Source organism: Phyllopteryx taeniolatus, chromosome 6, assembly GCF_024500385.1.
Source record: "Phyllopteryx taeniolatus isolate TA_2022b chromosome 6, UOR_Ptae_1.2, whole genome shotgun sequence".
NCBI classification, from domain to species: domain Eukaryota; kingdom Metazoa; phylum Chordata; class Actinopteri; order Syngnathiformes; family Syngnathidae; genus Phyllopteryx; species Phyllopteryx taeniolatus.
The window spans coordinates 9,903,025-9,927,108 of NC_084507.1; the positions used below are offsets into that span (position 1 = coordinate 9,903,025).

At 41.3% G+C, this 24,084-nt stretch overlaps 1 protein-coding gene and 2 long non-coding RNA genes across 6 annotated transcripts in view; 2 read left to right on the top strand and 1 right to left on the bottom strand.

The window, feature by feature from the left end:
• The window catches only part of LOC133480118 (uncharacterized), a 55,907-nt gene extending 52,342 nt beyond the window's left edge, over window positions 1-3,565 (top strand). Inside the window, exons 2-3 of the long non-coding RNA XR_009789190.1 lie at window positions 484-518; window positions 3,495-3,565. This is a non-coding gene — a long non-coding RNA (uncharacterized LOC133480118). The remainder of the gene's footprint in view (window positions 1-483; window positions 519-3,494) is intronic.
• Window positions 3,566-3,661: 96 nt separating this feature from the next.
• The window catches only part of LOC133479883 (RNA-binding motif, single-stranded-interacting protein 3-like), a 157,268-nt gene continuing 136,845 nt past the window's right edge, over window positions 3,662-24,084 (top strand). For both annotated transcript variants that reach the window (XM_061777402.1, XM_061777401.1), the window contains exon 1: window positions 3,662-5,016. Coding sequence is in view for 1 of the 2 variants with exons in the window: in XM_061777401.1 (XP_061633385.1) it covers window positions 4,942-5,016 (75 nt within the window). In the remaining variant the exon portion in view is untranslated. The remainder of the gene's footprint in view (window positions 5,017-24,084) is intronic.
• On the bottom strand, window positions 15,455-21,877 carry LOC133479884 (uncharacterized). Of its 3 annotated transcripts, none has more exons than XR_009789096.1 (4): window positions 21,646-21,877; window positions 17,068-17,147; window positions 16,583-16,753; window positions 15,455-15,759 (listed from the first exon to the last, which is right to left on the bottom strand). It is a non-coding gene; the product is annotated as an uncharacterized LOC133479884 (long non-coding RNA). The 3 variants fall into 3 exon arrangements; XR_009789095.1 differs by having other exon boundaries at window positions 17,068-18,298; XR_009789097.1 differs by lacking the exon at window positions 17,068-17,147.

The following is a 24,084-nucleotide window of genomic DNA, read 5'->3' on the forward strand; positions in this document are numbered from 1 at the left end:
AATCATCGTGTCGTAGTGTTGCCAGTTTCCACCTTTCTTTCAGACACGTTATTTAAAGGTGCAAAATCAGCCACCGCATTTTGTCTCAGATTTGATAAATCACATTGCCCGTGCTAAATTAATCTATTTGGATTTGTTCCTCCCAGTATTTTGTGCATTTGGGTAGAAACGCATGAAATTAACTGCGTTGCAATTTTGCCGGTTTGTCAGACGTAATCCTTGGTGCACCCTGTTAAGAGATCAGCTTCCACATCAGTTTGCCTGAGCAATCACGTTTGCACCTGTTGTTGCATGCACAAACCTTTCAAAGAAAAGGGCCTAAGTGCGCTACCATCAGGGATGTATATTTAAAATCCCAGCACATTTTTCCTCCAAAATATTTCAGACCTTTAATGATTTCTTACTCACATATTACTCCTACAGGTGCATCCTCCGTTTTGTGTTTGTCACTGTAGTTGTTGTGCTGTTTTTCTCCATTTACAGTCTGCTGTGTGCAAATACAGTACCTCAGCATGTGGGTGAGTGACGACAGTCTGGCCAAACCTTTCTTTTAAAAAAACAACTGCACGAGTTCTTAAGAAAAGGACTACCATCAATATGATCTGTTTTCACAGCTGTAGCTGCACAAAGATGCGAGGCTTGTTAGTTATGTTTCCTCTATCTCACTGTTTGTATATTTGTGGTGTGCACGACTATGGTGAGCCCATCCTAGAGTCACAGCATGGCCTTTCCCACTTGCTTTGAAAGCAGCCTTGATGACCAGAGTCTTTGCAGAGGCAATGAAAACACGAGATTTTGCAGCAACTGCTTGTTATGTCGGCTTTTTGTCAACTGCTGTCCATGTAAAGTTGTCTGACATTCAAGGGTGCATGAAAGAGTAAACCGTGTAGATATTTGGGCTTTACGAAAACTAAATCTTCAGATTGATGCGATTGTAGAATATAAAAGAGACATGAAAATAATACAATACCTACTCATATTTATAGCCATTGCTATGGTTGTTAGGGTCCGAACGATACGTACTGTTTTGTGGCCAATGCCGATTTTGATATTTTACAGAATAAAATTCCGATAAGCAATTAATCGGGCAATTAATTTAATAAGTAATAATGAGTAAAATAACTTCTTTTTGGGGCCTTTAATACAACAACAAAGATATGGATTACAGGCAAAACAGTTGGCTGTTTTAGAATACTTTGTCCTAAATTTAGTATTTAACTTAACATCGAAGAGAAAAATCACACGTTAAAACATTACAAGACAAAGATATTGATATTCGAACAAATAAAAAAACAAATTGGCCAAGTTTTGCCTTTATTTTGTTAGAATGTCATTATCTTATGTTGTAATTAATTAGTGTAAAAAACTAAATTAAGTTAACCTTGTAAGTACAAAGGCGAAATTAAGCTTTCTTCTGGCAACTCGATATACAAAAGAGTTTACTGTGGAGTTTGCCAATCAACACTATGCAATCTGCAGCATCAGCCACATCTAAAAGCCTGATTTAAAACTGACTGATGATTTTCTGCGGCACGGTGGACCGACTGGTTATAGCGTCAGCCTCACAGTTCTGAGGACCCGGGTTCAATCCCCGGCCCGAGTGTGTGGAGTTTGCATGTTCTCCCCGTGCCTGCGTGGGTTTTCTCCAGGCACTCTGGTTTCCTCCCACATCCCAAAAACATGCATAAATTGGAGACTTTAAATTGCCCGTAGGTGTGACTGTGAGTGCGAATGGTTGTCTGTTTGTATGTGCCCTGCGATTGGCTGGCAACCAGTTCAGGGTGTACCCCGCCTCCTGCCCGATGACAGCTGGGATAGGCTCCAGCACGCCCGCGACCCTTGTGAGGAGAAGCGGCTCAGAAAATGGATGGATGGGATGGATGATGATTTTCTTACACGTCGTAAACGATCTGGCACACCAACAGTCTTCTTCTTTTCCTTTCGGCTTGTCCCGTTAGGGGTCGCCACAGCGCGTCATCCTTTTCCATGAGAGCCTATCTCCTGCATCCTCCTCTCGAACACCAACTGCCATCATGTCTTCCCTCACGACATCCATCAACCTTCTCTTTGGTCTTCCTCTAGCTCTCTTGCCTGGCAGCTCCATCCTCATCATCCTTCTACCAATATACTCACTCTCTCTCCTCTGGACGTGTCCAAACCATTGAAGTCTGCTCTCTCTAACTTTGTCTCCAAAACATCGAACCTTGGCTGTCCCTCTGATGAGCTCATTTCTAATTTTATCCAACCTGGTCACTCCGAGAGCGAACCTCAACATCTTCATTTCCGCCACCTCCAGCTCTGCTTCCTGTTTTCTCTTCAGTGCCACTGTCTCTAATCCGTACATCATGGCTGGCCTCACCACTGTTTTATAAACTTTGCCCTTCATCCTAGCAGAGACTCTTCTGTCACATAACACACCTGACACCTTCCTCCACCCGTTCCAACCTGCTTGGACCCGTTTCTTCACTTCCTGGCACACCAACAGTAACGAGCATAAATCACTGGACAATGAAAGTTTGGGTAGCTCATTTACACACGCACTGGCAAAAACACAAACAGAGACCTTTGCACAGAACATTTATTGTTCCCTAAGCCATAAAAGTTAACCTTTAAGCCTCAACATGGACTAGTCAAGTGTGAATCTTAAATTACCAATAATATCCTATTAATCATCTTGAATTAACCACTTTTAGAACATGTATGGGACCATTCAATACACCAGGATACATTTTGCAACATAATGATTTTGTGCTTAACAGCATGTGACCAAAATGTTTGAGTTGGCCAAGGACCATAAAACTATTGCATGCCTTTCGCCATAAGCACCACATAATTACGTACAGGAGGAACCACTGTGTTTAATTTGCCCATAAGACAAATACAAGTTTTATCCTTTGTGTTTGTTCTTTTCCGACTTTCAACTGCAATGAAGCTTGCATTTCTGTCTCTCTTTTACACACTGTGCTGCAGTGAGAGGGGCAGATCAGACTTTCATGCATGGCTCACTCTGCTTATGTAAGAGCACTACTTAAACCTGGTTACGTCACATAAGAGGCAGCACTGTGTCAGTGGGTCACTGTGCCACACCACCACTAAACTGCACTGTACTGGGCCTTTCACTGGGTGGGACTGAAAGGTGAAACTCTGAGTAAGCTGAGTATGTCTAGTTGGGTTATTCAAGCGTGCATGCATGTTTTTATGTGTGTGTATCAGTGTGATACTGATGTCACCTTTTCCCTGTGCAACAGACATTGCGTAACTGCAAATATTGAGAGACATATGACCTTAACGACTGCTCAGTTTAATAAATCCAAATGCAGATTTTATCATGAAAATATGCAATTGCTCCATCAAAACCTTCCAAGTACGGGGGGGCCTCGCTATTTCCCATACTCTGATTAATCTATATCGTCTTTTCACCGTAACGCTCTGCTTCATACTGCCTCCCTACAGCCCATGTCTGTTTTTTTTTCTTCTACTCCAATTCTGTATAGTTCACAGACACGCACTCTTCGGGACATCAATGAGGGAAGGACCGACCACTCCCACTGTTCTCTAGTTCCATGGGAAAAAAACAGGGAGAGGGAGGAAGAGGAGGAGGAGGAGGAGAAGAAGAAGGAATAGGAGGAGGATGAGGAGGAGGAGGAGGAGGTGGGAGGAGCGTAGCTGCACTGGAGCTGAGCCTTCTATGTCTGAGAACACAGAGTGGAGCAGACGGCAGCAGCCACACGAACACACTCACTCTCTCAGTTACATGCACAGTCACACACACATCACTCACACCGCTGCCACCGCACACACACGCACACACACACGCACACACACGCACGCACACACGTACACACACACACTCACACACACACACACTTTGTGACGGCTGCCAGGGGCAGTGGGCAGCAAGCAGTCAGGGACAGAGCTTGCAAAAAAAGAGAGGCATCGCAGAGGGGAAGAGAAGAAAAGAGAGTTGGAGACCTTGTGGATCAGAGGGGATTTTCCTCAGTGTGAGTGCATGTCTGCATTGGACTGCTTCCTCTTGAGTGAGAGGAGTTTTGAACCTTTTTTCTTTTGCTCATCCTCCACGCTGGACTCCTGTGCTATCTACCTAGCTATTCCCGGCGCTTAACAAAAGAGGGAGCGAGTGAGAGTGAGGAGGAAAAAAAGCAGTCACAGCAATAGCTCCAGACCCCGCGCCCCCCCCCCCCCCCCCCACCACCCCCCACCATCTCTCCAGCTACACATCCAAGTGCGAGTTCATCACTGACTTCGGAGGATAGAACACAGGACGGTGTATGTTCCCCCGGATACAGCCAAGCTCCTGGTGGGATCAGGGTCTTGTCTGGTGTGAGGGCTGTCAGCGGGAGAGCACAAACCTACAGGAAAAGGGGAAGAGACAAGGAGCGACAGCAGAGAGACGCTTGGAGGACAAACTGAAGGCAAACTAAGGGGCATCTGCAGGGCAACAGAGAGAAGACGAAATTCGGTGTGCTTTTTAGAGCAGAGACTGTGAGGAACCGACAACCAGATCCCATCCACTCCTCCCTCCTCTTCCTTCTCTCTTTGCTCGCTTCCTCTTCCCCCTCCTTTACATTCTCACTGTCTTGTTGTCCATTCCCCCCTATTGTTTCCTGTATTGCCACTTCCTATCCTCATATCTTCTTCCCTCACCTCATGTTGCCCTCTATTTAAACCCTATTTCTGTTGTCACTCCGGATTCTCTCAGACTGTTCACTGATACCAACATTAAGACTTTTTTTCTGAGCTCCTTGGCAAGTAGACAAACTGAAATCCAAAGTCTCGTACAGGAGTGTGTTTTCTCCCTGCATCCTCGACTCATTGAAACGGATCACCAAAAAGGATCCAGGATAGAACCTCTGCGTAATTGTATCCATCCTGCGAGCTTCTATCTCCAGCCTCCAGGACCTCCAGTTGAATTCCAGCTACATGGGCAAGCGTTTGGAGCAGCAGCAAATGTACCCCCAGTACACGTACTACTACCCCCACTACTTTCAGACCAAGGTAGGATGGTCATCGTCGATACACATGCTTGTGTGTTGCAAAAGCACACTTGTTTCGTGCCAACCCCATCCATAAATACTCATGTAAACATATTGATTAAAAAGGTGTGTTTTTGTGAAGCTATTGTAGCGTCCCAAAGGTGATACATGATGGGGTTGTTGAAAGCATTTAAGAAAGTGAGAACAAGACTGAGGTTGATTCGTTTCCAATCGAGGTTTAAACTGTGTGAAAAAGCATAGTAGCGAGGGCTGAAAAAGCCTCATAAGATGGATTGCTGAACAGCACTCGTTCTTCTAACCCCCATCTGTGTCTTAAGTAGAGAGAGATTGTTGTCACACAGCTGGGTTTTTCCTGTTCCTTCCACTCGCCCCATCATCACTTGACCCCATCCTCGCCTCTCCAACCCCACCAGCTCCAAGTTCAAGTACGGGGCATGAGGCCTACGCTTCCCTCGGCCCCCATTGTTCGTTTATCAAACCACCACCACCATCATCTTTTGACCTTCTCCCAGCCCTCCAGCAGTTCTACTCACTTCCTCCTCACCAATGCCTTTTGTGATAAAATCTCACACTCGCCCCATTACCTTGCACCTTTAATCTATGTGGCAGTTTTCAACCTCACACTTTTTGTGCATACAAACATACTCACATTGACTGCTCTCGCACTAGTATTAAAAGATAAACTGCCTTCCCAGGTCTGATCAATTGTTTTTGACCTTTCACGCATCTCAGGATTCCCATTCTTCTTTTTTTTTACCTGCTCTTGTGTGATAGTAACTGAGGATCTATTGTTGCATGTTAGTTGCAATATTTAGCACAGTGTGTAGGTCAGTAGGCAAGACAGGTAGAATGTGGGAGTAGAGAAGATGAAAGTGTAGGAGTGGGATGCTACAAGTATTGAGAGTGTGGAAGATCAGGTACAACTGTGTATTTGTCGACATGTTCAAATTGTCGACTGTGTGATACACTCAGTAATCTTGTTGCCAAGTAGTAGTAAATAGTTTTTATTTTTCATCTTTAGATTTTAAGTGACCTTCACAAAGCACAAATGTATGTTGTGTTGTTGTGTAAGCACTCAGAGCCCAGACCTCCACCAAGGCTTAAACATTTGTGTCACGTGTGTGGTCGTACCGACAATTGGAATTCTTTAGCAGTCTGTTCCCTTGAATACAAAGAAATGAACTGAAATAACACGTCCTTTTTATGGATCAGATCCAATATCAACATCAAAATTACAACATGATCTGAGATTTTACACAAATTTAGGCAGATTTTATTTGTTAAATAGATTAACAAAAACTTTTTGCATTATTCAAAACATTTTTATTGATGTCATCAAGGTGAGGACTCACTAAAATTTAAAGGGAACATTGTTCGAAGAATACTGATCATAAAAGCAATCCAGGTGAAGCTTCAAAAACCTTTAACATGAAGTTGCACACAAACAAACCCATGGCAGTGAAAACAATCTTCCTTGGCTCAGGTAATGAGTAAAACATCTTCATATACTGTATGTGTATTACATCAACACTGGCAGAACAATGTTGAGAAAACAACATGGCAACGGAACAATTAAAGTATAATTAAAGCCCAACAACAATGGCTACGATTAGCAATTACTTTAAGCCCTAAATTGAGCTATTTTACATTTTCATTTTACAAAACAGATAGTTTGCCACACCCAACAGCATAATAAATATTAAATAAACTCTGCAATGAAGTCAATATCTGGGGTAAATTATACATATCAATTTTGTAAAATGAATGTGCATTTTAAAGAATGCACTCAGATTTACCAGAATAGCTTCATCCCCAGCCCCCACCTCCATGAAGCCACTATTAAATTTGGCAGTTGTTTTTTTTTTTTGATCTTTTAGAGAAAGAGAGACTGACAGACAAACAGAGAAACAAAGGGAAATGAAAAGAAAACCACACAACACATGACCGCATTTAAGATATTTTGGCTGCTTGTTAATCTGAACACAATGCTGTCCCTTTACGACTGCTAGAGAATCAGAACAAGAATTAGTTTTATTTTTACATATCTGCAGAAGTATCAATGTTTGTACAGTAGCTTGGTGAAAAATTGAACACTATGTCATATTCGCATTTGAAATATGCTGTATTTACCAGTTGCAAACTTTGAGCTGTTTGTGTCAGTGGCACGTTATTTGGTTAAAATGAGTTGCTCTTAAAACTGTAGACAAAACGAACAACAAACACAGAACCTTGTCATGGTTTTTGAAATTGAATTTTTTTTAATTTTCATTAAATGTTGTAAACATCTCTGCCAGTGGCGTGATTTATAAAATGTTGTGTGTGTAGAGGTTCTAATTACAAAAACAGGGATTTAAACTGTCTGCATTTTTTCAGAGCTGTAACAGGCAGGAAAGAAATGTAAATTATAAACAACGTGAAGCGTTATCATGCATACATGATCATGTGCCCATGTATGTTAGATTAAGTTAAACACTTGATGTCAGTCATGTCGCTGATGTGCTGGTGGCCCTCCACTGTCTCTTCTATCATTTATCTCTATCAGTTCAAGGTCATCTCATTTCGCTCAAGTATCTGCAACAGGCATCTGGCCTAGACTGTCACATCATCCCCTGCACCACTGGTTCCCTCTCACCCTGCTGTCAAGGAGAAATCAAATTGTGTCCAACGATTCCCAATTATTGCCTCTCAATTGACTGCATGTGTCGGTGTGAGGTTATCTTCACATTCATGTATTAATGAAATACTTTACATCCTGTAGTGCATGCAGAGCCGCATCCACAGCAGTCAAAGTGTGTGTGCGCATGACATGAGTCGGTTAGTCACATTTTATTTGTGTAAAACAAATGTGAACAAACATATCCGGTGTATGTCAACAAGTACATCTGCGGGCGTGCTTGCATGTGTGTGTGAGTGTGTGTGCGCCCGCGTGTGTGTGTGGTCTCACCTGCCCGACATCCCTGTCAGTGCAGCTTGCTGTCATTTAAGCTTTCGGTGTCCCAGAAAACGGCATACCGTGTAAGTCTGTGCCATGTTCATAGGGTTCTGTTCTGTTTCTTATGTAAAAATATTTTATACAGAAAATAGATAGACATATGTTGCCAAGGGGTATTTAAATTAAAATACGCTAAGGCTTGGCCTGGATATTGACATTCATAGTGCAGCGTTGTCAGTCATTTTTTGCGAGAGTTTGCAGGAGCACGGATCTCGGAATTTCTTTCTTTTAACAATCACAGAGCATCTTAATGAGCGTCAGCATACAATGCTCTATTCTATATTGATTTCAGTGTATGTATACATGTGTGTATCTATGCAAATACAACACCACACAGTACATGAAGACAGCTACTCTACCTATGATTACGTTCACTAATTTGTTATTAGCATTGTTTGAGATTAGGGTTGGGCATCGTTTGGATTTGTGCGATTTAGGTTCTGATTCCTTATTTCGATTCCGGTTCCAAACGATTCTCGATTCCGATTCTTTTAGGGGGCTGGGTCAAAAAAGTTTGCATGGTTTAAATAAAGGGTTGTACAAATTATGAACGTCCATTTTCTTAGCAGGCCGCAGCATAGACTAAAATGAACATTTGACTCAACTCAGGGTTCTTTATAACCGGTATCAATATCAAATGTGTGTGGAACTAACACAAATGACACAATATTTATTAATTAATGTTTCAGCTAAAAGTTAAATATAGCATTGTTAAAATAGTTATTTGGGACTGTTTTATCATGTCAAATGGTTTAACTTGACTTCCTGTTTTAAGCTTGGAGCCTTTTATTTTGAAGGGTACGCACGGGAACTTTTGGCACGAAGAGTAACTTCACACAGCAGCGGTGATTTGTTATTTTTTTCTTTTAATGGATGGACCCAAATCCTCTAAAATGTTGATTCCTTTTCCCTACCCTCCGATGAAGCACAACGTTAGTGTTTGTGATACTGTGAGACGTTTATGTGAATTTTGTCCTAATTCATTGTGATGTAAAGTTGTTACGGTGAAGTTTTAGCTCAATGTTAAGCTTTTTTCTTTCCTTTCTGTCATTGGCTCTTACTTTAAAGACTAAAATAAATACTAAAAATGACGATGTGTTGTGTCTTTCATGTTGTGTAGCGTCAGACGCTACACATTGTGAAGGCCTCTTTTGCACAATATAATCTTATTCCAAGTGTTGCACTGAGGCAACTGGTCATTTATTTTAACAAAGTTAAGACACACTTTTATTCGCCGCCGCCATCACCGTTGGGCACAAGCACGTCTTCGTGCGTGTTCTTCTTCGTTGGTTTTTGCCGCCACTTCTTCGCGGTTGGAGGACTAGGCATCGAAACTGGGAACCGAATTTTTTTAATTTGAACGATTGCGGGAGAACCAGTCTGTTCTCGATTCTCGATGCCCAACCCTATTTGAGATGGGCTTCAACATTTTTTTTTTTATGAAACTTCAAAAACTCAAAGAAAGACACATATTCACTAGATTGTCTTTTAAACATACCCTCAACAAGACTCAACGATACATTACACCCCGCAAATAACACTTAAACTCCCTCCGACTTGTACATAGACTCACCCTGCTGCTCAGTGATTTGATTGGAGATGTAAATGGCCGCTTATTAATCTTGATTCCGGAGACTGGAGCCTCTCCTCTTGTGGAAATCAATCATGTACATGCAAGTGTTTATATGCGCAAGCTTCTCACTCTCACAAAAGCAACCTTTAAACCCGCACCCCCTTCACATATAGCAGTTATGAAATGGCTGAAGTAACAGTGCTTAGCTAGATGATGGCATTTGTGAATGTGACGATATTAAGCCCAGATTTGCTCTTTCACTGCCTCCATAATGGGCTATAGGTGCAGTTCTTGTGCATTAGCAGGGGGCGGGTAGGGTCTATGGTCTCTTATATAAGACTAGTGTCCCTTAATCATGTGTATAAGAGGGTTGGAGGGCAATGTAGGTGGGTGGGGGTCGGGGGGATTGTTTTGAAGACGAGGCGCAGTGCTCTCAAAAAGATTTGTTAAAATGAAACAAATTAAGCTTTTAGGACATGAAGCAATCAACGCTTAAAGCCATCATTCTATAATACACACATTCCTTTTTGTGGTGGTTTTAATTAAAGTTGTCTCAGTTGATGCTTATTTTGCTGCCGAGCTTGATAACGTCACATTTCAATCGGTGGAAGCAGGAAATCGAGCTTGAGGAATCCCTCAAAACGAAAAAAAAACATTCTGATTGGAGTTAAAAAAAAAAACCATGTGTAATTGGATAAAGGTGTGCAGAAAACAACAACCGAATCTGGTGCTTTTTTGAGAAGTGTGAAAGTGACGTGTGTGTCAATATGGTTTTCTTTTTCCTGACTTCTCTTATTTTTAAGATTTTTAAGGAAAAACAAATTACTCAATTCTTGGCAAATACCCCCGTTCTCCTCTTTCGAAATAAGTTGTCATCATGTCTTGTAAAAATACAGTATAGTATATAGCTCAGCTTGTTTTGGCTTTTTAGACCCCCAGGGACTGACTCTCATACATGGACTTAGTACAAAAGTGTCAATTTCATTAACAAAAAAAAAACACACACTTTGGTTTTGTCATACGAGTGTCCAGAAAAGGCCCTTCTGACAGCTACTTCTTGTTTGGCCCAGTTTGGTATCCGCTTTGTCTATATTTGACCAAGACCGCCCCCTTTCTTCTGATCCACTTGTGAGAGCACACGTTTGTTATATTGACAGCAATGGCTCGGGAGCGGAAAAGGAAGGCGGAAATCTTCGCTGGTGACATAGATAAGCTTGAGAATTTCGAATGACCTGATTTCAGGCCTCTCTGTAGAAAAACATCTGGAACTCTGGAATGCGTGGGTGATTTTAATTCATATTTCACATGTTTACTGAGGCACCATAGGGCCAATATAACTCCCAAATACTAGAAAAAGTTGGTTTGGTAAATTATGGGACCGCTAATATTTTCTCTTTAATAGTCGTTTTACGGTGGTGTAATCTTTGAAGATAATTAAATCCAGTATAAGAGAGTGCTAAAAGAAAGAAAAGTCACACTATCCACCAACTGATCATTAGTTTGCTGTAGATCAGTGTGCTAATGTGTTCAGTGGCACTTGCCGAGCTTTAATTAGGGTGATGAGAAACAGCATTCAGCCCACATCAAAGTAATGACACATGCAGACACGCCCGGACATCTTAATGGAATATCACATGCTTTTTAAAATGAGCTTTTCACATTCAATTACTCTCTTTTGCGCTAGATAAATAGAGTTAAAATGGTCAGTGGTTGGCTTTATGAAGCCCATAAAGACAGAAATTTATGTAGACACTTTAGAGGTGTACTGTTTGCGAACTTGAACTGTTCGCCGCCTGTTTTTTAACCTCACATTCTGGCACATTCTAAAAATAGCGATTACTGTATTATAGCCTGCATTTCTGTTTGCCCGCATTATACTTGCTCTTAGAAGCCAGGAGAAGAGTAGAAGAAGAGGAGTGAGTGATTGTGGTTTCACGCAAGTGAGGATAAGTGGCACAGAAAATGGATGGATGAATGGTTTGAAATATATAATAATAAACTGACTAATAAGAATTATCCATCTATTTTCTGTACCGCTTATCCTTACTAGGGTCGCGGGCGTGCTGGAGCCTATCCCAGCTATCTTCGGGCGAGAGGCGGGGTACACCCCGAACTGGTCGCCAGCCAATCGCAGGGCACATATAAATGAACAACCATGCACACCTATTGGCAATTTAGAGATGTCAATCAACCTACCACGCATATTTTTGGGATGTGGGAGGAAACCGGAGTACCCGGAGAAAACCCACGCAGGCACATCTGTTTCTCTTGGTCACGTCAGGCTTTTATGCCAAGTTGTTTACAGATTATTAATCAAATGTTACAAACTTTGCTTCCTGTAAATTGAATAGTTGACACTGATAAAAGTAAGTACTTGTAAATAAATTTTACGTCATCATTGTTCAGAATTGAGGAAATGGACCTTTGTTTATTTGAACCTCTTAAGCGAAAATACCTGCACATGTAAACAGATACATGTGGCCACAGTTCAAAATGTTGACCTGATTGAGCAAAACCAATGTGATATTTGGATTCAACAGATCCAAATTCTCCTAAATAAGCTAAAGAATCTTAGACAATACATTTGTTGACTGGTGTAATCTAAGTTTGTTAAAAGTCCAAATAAAGGTGGTTTGTATCAAGTTTTTTTGTTCTGGGTCTGTCAAAGCCCTTTGTGAACATGTGTTTTTAAAGGTGCTATATAAGTAAATTATGACTATGATTATTATTATTATGATTAAAATATGACTGCATCAATCTTTTTTTTAAATCTCGTTTCACAATTCACACCTTTAAAAAGCTTAATGAAAATCATTTATGTTTTGTGAAATCCTACTAATTACCGGTATATCCCAAAAATCCATATTGGTTGATAAGCGCATGGAAGTCTCTCGCTGAACTATGGCTTTTTATGCCACATACCCCGAGAAAAGTTTAAATACGTTCTCAGTCACAATCCCTCCTAAAGTAATATCTCATTTGAAGATTGTCTCTCTTTCAGAACCAACAAGCAATTGACGAACAAAACAATACATTTTACTTTCAGAGTTTAAAAAAAGTACTCTAATCTGTTTTTCCATTCACATAACGTGCAGGTTTCCTTCCAGGTTTCTATTCCTCTTGTCAATTACAAAGCGCTTTACCTTAGTAGAAATGGTCACCATAAATTATGCAGAGCACATCAGGCATAACCACGCACGCACACACGCAGAACCTAACGTGTTGTGCAAAGTAAACCCAGGGTTTATGGCATAGCGCGCACGCTGCTCCTGGCCTCCATCACTTGTGCTTTTACTACTAACAGTGACAATTTTGGGACAAGCTTAAGACACAGCTCTGTTGCTGGTTCCTAAGTTCTGCTCTTGATAGCGTCATATGCCAACATTGAAAATAGAGAAAGTCATTCTGATGCCTTTTTTTTTTTATTTTTTATAAATATCCCACTGTGTTCTGGGTTCTCTTGACTCTCCCTCTCTCCTACCATCTGTTCAATTTGCCGGGCTCGTGTAGTTTTTACTGCATAAAAGGGACTCTCCAAACCAGTCATATATGCCCTTTTATTATTGTCAGTAGGCTATTCTATTTTTGTCCCTGTACAGTAGCGACCGTTGACTGGCGCCTGTCTTTGTTGAAAAAGGATTCAGTGGGTCAGGACATGCACAGAGGGGCGAAATTGGCCAGCCCCTGCCAAGAAAAGGAAAGCTAGGAAAAGAAGAGAGAGAGAAAAAACTAAAACAGATGGTTAAAACAAAAAGAAAGATAATGCGTGGATATGCAGTGAGTGAGAGCAATATAGAGTGATGCAGTGAAGAAACTAGAAGTTGTCAGTTGGGGGAAGCAATAATGGTGCTGTTACATTTTTAATAGTTGGCCACTTTGCAGCGACCTTTGTCTAATGGATTGTGCGCCTCTTAAAAGCTCCTGTCAAAGCTCCTCCACCTCAGTTGCACCATGGAAAATGCAGAGCGCTCCAACACTTCCTGATAGATTGTCCAGTGTTCTAATACTGTTTCAAAGTAGTGAGATTGTTAGTCAAATATTGCTTCAAGACTCACTAAAGTAGAAAGAAGACATGGTCAAGATGTGCACATCGTGCAAGGGATTTGACATTAATGGAGGTAAATTAGAACCGAAAGACCAAGGCTGTGAGATAATGGCTCAATTTAAGTAGTTCAGTCAGTCTGCCTCATGGCAGCTGTGGCTACATAAGTATGTCGCTTACCACCACTAGCGTGTGACTGTGGAGTAAATTAATAATGTGTGCAATTGTAAATAGCAATTTCAGTATCATGAAAGGCACTGTGTGTGTAATGCATAATAATAATACAATTTGATTAGTATTATTACATGAATTATGAAAGATATTTAATTTTTAGAAGATACAGCATAATATGTTGTTATTCTTCATTCACTTCTACGGCGGGGGTGTGGTGTGAAGGTTTGTGTGTAGGTGGCCGAATGATCCTTTCACCAGGGATCATGGAGATAATTGAAAGAATGACCTCAGGAATTTTCCCATATGTTGCTCCCTCTCCAGTTTATCGGTCAGTCCCTTCTACTGAATGTTTTTACCTGCTCCTTGCTTTTTCACTTTCACCAATTCCCCTTGTTATTTTTTACTGGCTTTTACAGGCGTTGCAGATCGAGTAAGTTTTACGGTGCTGCCACTCTTGAATACATCTACTGTAAAATACATGTTTCATCGTTGACTGTAGTTTAGTCCATTCGTTTCGACATGGACACTTCCCTTGATTAAATTTGCTTCACCATCTCTTTAGCATTTATTTCCTCCGTAGGGCTGGCATGTTCAATTCCAGAGATGCAAACACCAAAGGCATGAAAAAGGTGACAAAAAATAAAGCAAAACAAACAAAAAAACATTGTAGAGTGGTCTGGGGAATCCCTGCCGTATGATTTTTTTTTTTATTTTGACATAAATTAAGGAATCTGGAACACTCTGAAGAGTCCAATAAGGCAAAATACACGATTTTCTTCAAGCACAAAAACATTTATTTACACCGCAAAATTACATGATGTACAAATTTAAGAATGAAATAACATTTGCCTTATTGCTTTGCTTTTTGTTGCCCTGGACAACCGTCTCAAAGGCCAGCTTTCTTTGTTGATTCGCGTGTCTTTTACAAACCACCCTTTCTTTCTCCACTGTTTTTGCTTTGTTCTCAGCTGCACTCGTGGATGGATGGCAGTCAAAACCACTCCTCCTCTTCATCATTTTCAGCATCGTCTGCTGTCTCTCAGCTTTGTCCCTTCTAGCTGGAGTCTCATGTTTTTACACAGCCTCTTGTCCACTGCCCCAAACTTCACATCCTCCTGCCTGAACATGTATATCTATCCCTGTCTGTTTTCTGCACATCAATGCATATTTGGTAGTTTGAATTGCACTGAAGGTGGTAATGTTCATTCGTGTATATCTGTCATCAATGACACTGTCCATGAGATTAAAAGACGATTCTACCAAGGGACCGTGGAAAATTGACATGGCAGTTTTTACAACTTGAAACAAACCAGGATATTTATCGGTATCAAACACTGAAGCCCACCACTTGAGAGCATCTTCCCCGTCTTTAAAGATAGGAAGAGTGCTGTCCACATTATACTGAAGAATCTCCATTAGTTAATTAGTGAAGTGTCATTGCAATCCATTGACAGTTCTGAGGAAAGCTTACAGATATCAGCTGAAACATGTAAAGGTAAAGAATAACATCACTAATTCAATGTGTCTGACAAAATGAACAATACTATTATTAAGGTTAAACTTGATCGAGAGAGGTGCCTGGGAGCAAATTTTCCGCACAGGTAGTTATGGCAGCTAAGTACATTGTAATTGTAGGTGACCTTAAAATATCTATAACAGACTGAACAAGAGGAAGAGGGATGACACAAGCATCTAACAGGTGAGGTATAGCAGTAGTTAATATAGGAAAGATAAGACATAACTAATTCATTGATCTGGAAATACCCTTTTTTCAACATAAAACTTTGATTAACAAAAAAAAAAGTACATTTTCATTTTCAGCTCACTTGGAAAACCATGATGTATTCCTTGAGGATGGGTAGGACTCCAGTGTAAACACTGCGAAGCAGCTCAGGTGTTGTTGCTTCATGCCAGACCTTCTCAATGATCCTCTTCTTCCGGTCCTTTCCCAGTTGCGTCATTCCTGCAAAAATAATAAACTATTAAAATGCTAAATTCTTTGTCAACTATGGTGTAGGTGGGTTATCACAGTCCGAAGGAAAAACTGTGATAGCTACTTTTTTTTCCTCAGGTCCTCATGAAAGGCCTTAATCTCTATTTGGGCTTTATCACTTACATTGTGACAGGCAAGAAGCTCTTTCAGGGGTCCTCGTAGAGGGCCTTGTCCACTCTGTCCACAAAGCCATAGTAAAGGACTCTGTAGGCTGGAAGCAGCCTTTGGGAGCTGATGGCTACATCATAAGCGGATAGCCAGTATTTTTCTGTTTTTATTGGCCATTTCTTAATTTGAAGTTAGTTCATTCTTTGTTGTGACATAATCCCTAACATCGGTACGTCGGTTAATCAACATCTGTAAACTAATTAAATAATTGTAGCCGGGTTTCCTAATTGATACAAGATGTACTAGCGGATCAACTCTTATCGCCGATGTTACGTGTGCTTCGCTTCGCGGTTGCGCTGGGACCACAACAACGGGCCTAACCCAACAACCTCTCAAAGCGAGAATACAAAAAAAAACAGAGTGCAACAAGTATGAGACTGGCTGATCCAATGAGCAAAAATGTTGCTTAAACATAAAAGTGGTAGAGGATGTCCGCTCATGCTAGCTTAGGCGGAGTCATTAACGAGAGCAGGTGTTTCGTGTAGTTTCGTCGATAGATTGCTCCGCGTTAGTTAAATATGCATTAATATTAATCAATAATTAGGATGCAGTGGAGATAACCTTGCCAAAATTGTTAGCATTTCATCGTAGGGTGAAATGATTGGCAAACACTAATGGGACTTACCTGATGAGCGTCTGCACTGCTGTTCTTTGTCCTTCTGTAATTTTCTCCGGTCATATCAGAAGAGGCGGAATGTTTTTTTTCCTGGTCTCGTCCACTCCTGTGATTTATCCATTAAGCAGGTCCCAAGCACACAGGCGGAACCTCAGGCCGATGCGCTTGCGTATTAGTCCGCTGCGGAGTAATATTCAGAAATTACGTGTGTGGATGGCGGATACGTGTGGGATGGATCGCGGATACGTGTGGGATGGATCTAGCTTCTAGCATGCAAGGAGTAAGATGACGACAGCACCCCCCCCCCCCCCCCCCCCAAAAAAAATGCAGGAAGTCTTCATTTATCGTACGTAGGAGGGGCGAGAAGTTGCAGTCTACTAGGTCCGTACTATTTCTGGTGATGCAGATGCCCAAGTATGTGAAGTTGTTCATAGATACTTTAAAAGGAAGGTTAGAAAGGGCGTATGCTGTGGCAGCCATATTAACAGGTATACCTTTGCTCTTTTGTATATTTAGTTTACAGCCTGATATTTCTCCAAATTTGTCCAGCAAGGTCATCAGCGGTGGAATGTATCTGTTTGGGTCAGACATGAACAGTAAGATATCATCCGTACACAATGACAGCTTATGTACCTGTCCTCCTCTTATGATACAAAGCATCTGACTGGACCTAATGGCTTTATGCCAGTAGTTCAATGGCAATATTAAACATCAAGGGAGAAAGTGGGCAACCCTGACACGTTCCACAACTAAGAGGGAAGTATTCTGAGCAGTCATTGTTTGTTCCAACTCTGGCAACAAAGGAGACGTGTACAGAAGTTTGATCCAGCACATAAATTTGAAACCCAAACCAAATATTTTTAATGTAAAAAAAAAAAAAAGATCGTTCCATTCATTTCGATCAAACGCCTTCTCAGCAACCCTTTGAGATGACCACTTCTGGAATGGTAGAAGATGAAGTAGAATACAAGATATCCCAGACCCCGTCCGTATCTGTCTGTGTAATGTGATTGGAGAAAGAAAGTCGACAAATTTGATGTGAAAGCAATTTTGCCAGGTTTGTCACCAGACTCATAAACGTTAGAGCGTGTTTTAAGTAATGCTGTCATTGCCTCTTCAGATGCCATGAGGTCAAATTCTGCATTCATTTTGAGTAATTCTTTTAGTAGACTAGTATCAGGTAAAACTCCACACTTATCCTGCAAGTCAGCAATACCTTTGAACAGGAGAACTTTCTTTTCATTGGTAGTTTTTCTCTTATAGGAAGAATAGGAAATTACTTGCCCACAGAGAAAAGCCTTGTATGCCACCCAAAGTGTGGATGCTGACACATCTGCACTCACATTGGTTGAAATAAACAATTCAATACGATTATTCATGGGACATATAAAGTCTGATTCACTTAGCAGCAGAGGGTTGAAGTGCCAGGGTAATCGGAACAATGGTCTGCCTGGGAGAGATATGTCAACAAAAATTGTTGCATGATCAGTGATAACTATTGGACCATAAGAGCATGAAGAGACAGACAGTGATAATCTATTGTCAATGAGATATACAGAAGGTCGATTTGAGAAAAGGTACCATGCACAGGAAAAAAAAAGAAAGAAAACTGCCTGTCCTTGGGGTTGAGGAACTGCCAAACGTCCGAAACGGCATACTGCTCCGTGAAGGTATTAACGGCCCAAGCTGATTTTGAAAGGTGGGATGGTCTAGAAGAAGAGTGACCTGAAGACGGGTCAAGACAGCAATTAATATCGAATATGGTGACTAGTATTTAGTTTAAGACGGTTTCTATTCAACTTAATATACACAACGCGTGTGTTATTTCTGTAGATATGAGCTGAAACACACACCGAAACAAACAGCACTAGAGAAAGCTCCTCCAATGTTATCAACTTTAGACAGAAGTGCAATTAAAACTCCATACCACTATTCTGTGTTTCCGCCTTTAAAAGTGTTAATATCATTTACACACAATGTCCCTGAGCCAGAGGTGACCGGCCAGGCCAAACATATCTTATTTCCCCTGAAAGAAATCTTGAATAAAAAAACACACACACACACATAAATACAATAAAACCACTTCCAGTCCCAAACCTGGGATTATCCTATGAAAACGCTCCTTTTGTTGGGCCCCAGTCAAATTACTTTTTGGAGCTGCCATGCTTTATCAGAGTTGTTGATGTCACTATGTTCATGTGAGTTGGTCCTTGTGGGCTAACATGCATGTTGTGTCAGTCCAAACATTGGCTGTTGCTGATTCATGGGAGTACTAAGCTGTTTAGATCCCCAGCACACTTGTGAGATTGCCTGTTTGTCTCCTCATCGAAAAAACTGTTTGCATGAGCATTTAGTGGATCGTATACTTTCTAAAAGTATAATAGACACACAAAAGATATAAATTTTTCTCTGAATTTTTCCCATAACAACATGTATGGGTGACATCATCGTTTACTAGTTTCAGTAGGATAGAGATCCTCTATTAAAAGTTAAAAGGTCCAGGTCGGGAAAATGTCTTCGAGTTTATAATGCATTGCACAAATGATCATTTTTAGTCACAAATATTTTGTCATCAAGTTACTCTCAAAAAAAAAAAAAAGTTTTTCCAACAACCATTATTGTAGATTTTCACACTGAAATGTAAAGACTTTCAGCTTTTAAATACAGTCAACCTGAAATCCACAAAGATAACCATATTTTTGGATAGGATTAATAGTGCATTTACTTTTCTAACTAAAGAGAGCACAAGGCTGGTCAGCACTTTCCCAGACACTATTCACTTTCAAACTGCATTCCCGGCATATTGGCGCATCACAGGTGTAACAGCAGAGCCTGTCCCTTTCAGACAGAACTCCCAGACACAGCTGTGTCCAAAGTTCACGTTTGCACAGCCGATGCGAGTTGCCACATTAACACAATTACAGGAGTGGCGAAGTCAGAGACAATTGCTTTCGACGTAAAGGGGCGTGGATTGTGAGTCTTGGATTTAAACATACTGTGAGGGCTGCTTGTAGCGCCTCTGTTAGACTGTTACACCTCTGATAGTAAGTCAGAAACTAGTCAATTCACAGGACAACTTCAATCCCCCCACTCTGCATTGGTACATTAAACACAGCGAGTTGAGGAAAAGGGTTGAACATTTTGGTGTGAGTACTTGCGCACCAAAGCAGTATCGATAACCTGACCAATCTGCTAATGCAAACATTAATTTTGCTCACTAAATAATTTTATAAAGTAGCAAATGGTTTCCTGTAAAATACAGACTCGACTGAGTGGCTAGATTGTCACTGTCGGCAACCTGGGTTCATTCACACCACTGTTCACACCACTGATTCTCCTCAGAGACTACAAGCCTTAGAGGTTGTGTTAGCGCATCCGTGTGCAAAAATGTTTTGATGTTACTTTTCATCTATATGTGAGTATGTTAATGCACGTGCGTGAGTTATGGGTTCATGCTTGTGCCAGAAACTCTGAACTATCACGCAAGTGTGTCAGAGACATAAACAAACTAACAATGAGGGAGAAGTGTGTGTGTGTGTAGAGCATGAATGAAAACTAACTCTATGGCTCCCAGTGAAGTCTTACTTTAAGTGGAAGTTGGGCATGGGATAAAAAAACCTGACTAGATTAGGCTGGCATACACTACTGAGGCGTGCTGCTTGGACTTTCCGTATACTCTGTGCTCAGGTTGTGTGTGTGCGTGTGTTTGTGTGTGTCTGAGTACTGGCGACATTGCGTTAAGCTGTGAAAGCAAGTTTTGGTCCAGTTATACGATGAAAGCAGCAGAAGAGCGGCGCCATCACAGCCAACGTAGCTGTATAGAGAGAGTCATTGTCCTGTCGTTGGGTACTATCCATCCATCCAGCCATTGTCTTCCGCTTATCCGAGGTCAGGTCGTGGGGGCAGCAGCCTCAGCAGGGAAGCCCAGACTTGAAAAATAAGGCCCGCCCTCAAGCTGCAGGACTGTGTGGGCTTATCCACTGAAGGCACTGGAGACAGCCCTTCACCTGTCAATCAAATACGTTCCCTCGCACTGCGTGCTCAAGTGTCTGTAGTCAGAGACTAGCTGAATAACCTGCGCCGCTGTGGTTATGGTTAATAAACAGTTAACTTTTGTAGGGTGGCCACCAATTTACTGTAAATCGTTGGCGGGGGGTGTTTGTGGGGGTGAGTTTTTGACTCTGCCCCTGTCCACAAGCGGCTAATACGTAATAGCCTAACCAGTAGTAGCAGGCCACTTCGTCCAACTCGCCATCAGCTCGCTGTGTGAGCCTCATGTGGGTCAACACAACAGAGACCCTCGTCTAAATAACACAAAACACTTCTGGGAAGATGCATTTTTCGGGTTCTAGGCATTCCTTGATGGTTAACTGCACCAGGTAGTAGTAGAAATGGGCCAAGCTTTTATTCTCTTAACTCGCAATTCTGGCAAATAGCCATAGATGGTGCTTTTTAGTTATCTAGTAGAAGGTTCTGACTCATGCTCTTCCATGGTGATGTCAGCGTGACTGTTGTTGTTAAAATCTGGCCAGCTGAGATGGTGAAAAAGAGTTTTAAGCTCTATCTCAACAATTCAATACTAAGTTGTTCTCAGTCTTTGCGCGTTTTCAGGATCTTTATCTAGAAACAACCCGAAAATGACTTTGGTGTGACTTTAAAGTAATTGTAAATAGCAGAGAAATGCTTGATGTAATCTAAATAGACACTGCAGCTGCAAAAGTGGAAACGTTACTTCTATGACTCTTCAAATCATCTGTTCTTTCGCTTTTTTAAATAGTGACGCTGCTTGCTAGTTACATGGAGGGTGTTTCTTGGGGTCGATTGAACACAGCAAACCGAGTGCTCATGAAAAAACACAAACATTTCTTGAGAATTTTCTTTCATTCTCTCGCCTTGTTCTTAACAATATAAATTGACAGATAATATTTTTTTTGTATGTGGCAGCTGTTTTAAATAATTATACTAAATAATTAAAAAGTCAGACAACTGCACCTGCTTGTGCACGTTACATACATGCTGAATATTTACACTCTGGCAAAATGAGGACTAACAATCCTTGAAATTGTACTTACATCAGTGGTTATAGGTGTCTCAGACTTCTTGCTTCCATTGTGGACTGTATTTAAGACAACATACTAGGGATATCACAATATTCACGATATCGTGAAATTAAAAGTGCCTCTATATCATCATGGTTTTGAGTCTCAGTATAAAAAAAATTAACCGTTGTGGGACGGCTATATGAAACCACACCGCTTAGCTAGGCTGCTCGTGCACTTCACTTCCTCATTTGAGTGTAACTCATGTGACCATGTGGGTACGTCACAAGAAATACACCGATTGGCTGGCTGGCCCACTGACAACGTGGGTACATCACAAGAAATTCACTAATTGGCTGGTTGGCCCACATGACTGAAAGGCTCGGGTTGGAAGGGATGGAGAAGCATTGCAACTTGCTATGGCGTACTACGCCTGTCAGAGCGTCGTTTCATAATCGATTCGACATGAGGTGCCTTGTTGTTCTCGCCGGCCTCAATCCCAGCAAACACAGACCCACGGGCCGGGATCGGCTGCCAGTGGACCGCCGCTTCGCGCAGCCCACATAATGGCTTGCGGCGACCGCCACTGGGAAGACACAAGTCGGCCTCTGCCTTGTCGAAGAGATGATCCGGCGAATCATATTCTAAAAGGATCACTAGTGTTGTGCAAGTGAGTGTTTATCTCAAGTCGAAAGTCATGGGTGAATGAACATCACACTGGAAGAAAATAATGATCTCTTTAAATTTTAGTGAGAAGCCAAAGAAATTTGCTGATGGCGTTGATGTATTTTCACTTTCTACCATAACAGTCCACTTGCACTCGGGCCAAATGGGGCAGTTATCAACCAGATCCAGCATAGGCGCTGAGATTACAAAGCTGAAGTCGAACAGTATGGTCTTGCACATCATGATTTTTCCTTTAAACAAGTCAGATAAACATATTTAACATTATTCAGCAAGGCCTTGGCAGAGGTCTGCGTTCTACTGTGGGACATTGTAGTTATTGTTGTAAAGATGTATATTTTTGGTACACCACATTTATTGGCACTCATTGAACTGTGAAGGTGAACCTCACTTTGTGGTCATTGAGTGTATGCTTTTTCTTCTCTTCATCATATTTACAAACATGAATCTCGCACATACTGTACAGTACGGTGTGCATGCCAGTTTGTTGGGAAGTAGATGTACACAAAATGTGAATGTGTCAAAAGTAGGGGCAGTAAAAATAAAAGGAAAGAATAGTGAGCAGGGCCAATGACAGATAAGGTAGTGAGGGGAAAAAAGGGGGTCGAGTGAAAATATAAAGCACTTATAAGATGAACTTAAAAGCAGAGTTGTTTGGATTTTATTGACTCCTTGCTTTTGGAGCCTTTTCTTAGCTATAACTGTAAATCTTCGCAACCCTCCCCTCACCACTCAAGTTCATACTAAATTATATCATGTTTTTTTCTACATCCTCAGTCATATATCAGAAACAAAATCAACTGTTACTGATTATGATTCTCCTGCACATTTAGGGCTCGATTTTCATGACTACCACAAGTACAGCGCTGTGCTTGGCGTAACTCTGTGAGGAGTCAGGTTAGACCGAAATGGTTTTGTTATTTAGTAGATAAGCGCAGCTGGTGTATTTAAAAAAGGGGCTGTCTGCGCCTCGTGGGTGTGAACACAGCTGACTTTATTCCCCGCCAATCAAAACGGCTTCTTTCATTCATTCCCTTTCAGTGAGGCGCAATGACGGTCTCGCATGAAGAGAGCGATCCGTGCGTGACTGGAGCATTTTCACTTGAACGGTGTGACAAAAGACAATGTGATTAAATACAGTATGAGTTGGTGATAACCGCTGGCCAATTTAATATGCCCACGGACCTCATCTAGCTGTCCCCACCCATGCACAATCGTTCGTCCATGTGGCCTGCCCAACCCCATAGCTGCGTGCTGGAATGTGGGACGTTTTAAAAAATGAAAATGGACTAATAATGATAATAGAAATGATGATAACAATAATAATGTGTTCAATGAATTGCTTTCTACAATGATTCAGAGGGTCTGATGTCCACTGTTAAAATATTTAGAAATGAAATACGTCTGATCCACCCCACTTCTTTGAAAATAAAGTCCTCAGAATACAGCTGGATGACGTTTGTACAGACCACTAATACAGAGCAGTCACAACATCCACTACCATTTACAATACATATGATACACATTGGTACACAAGTCCACAACCCCATTCATACACACAAAGTCCGAGGACCCTGGTGCATAAATTCCTTTTCAAAATCACAAACAAATATTTAATTTAAAATTGATTTTATGTTAAAACATTATTTGTGTACAACCAGTTCAGGGTGTACCCCGCCTCCTGCCCGATGATAGCTGGGATAGGCTCCAGCACGCCCGCGACCCTAGTGAGGAGAAGCGGCTCAGAAAATGGATGGATGGATTATTTGTGTAAGGAAAACTATTTAG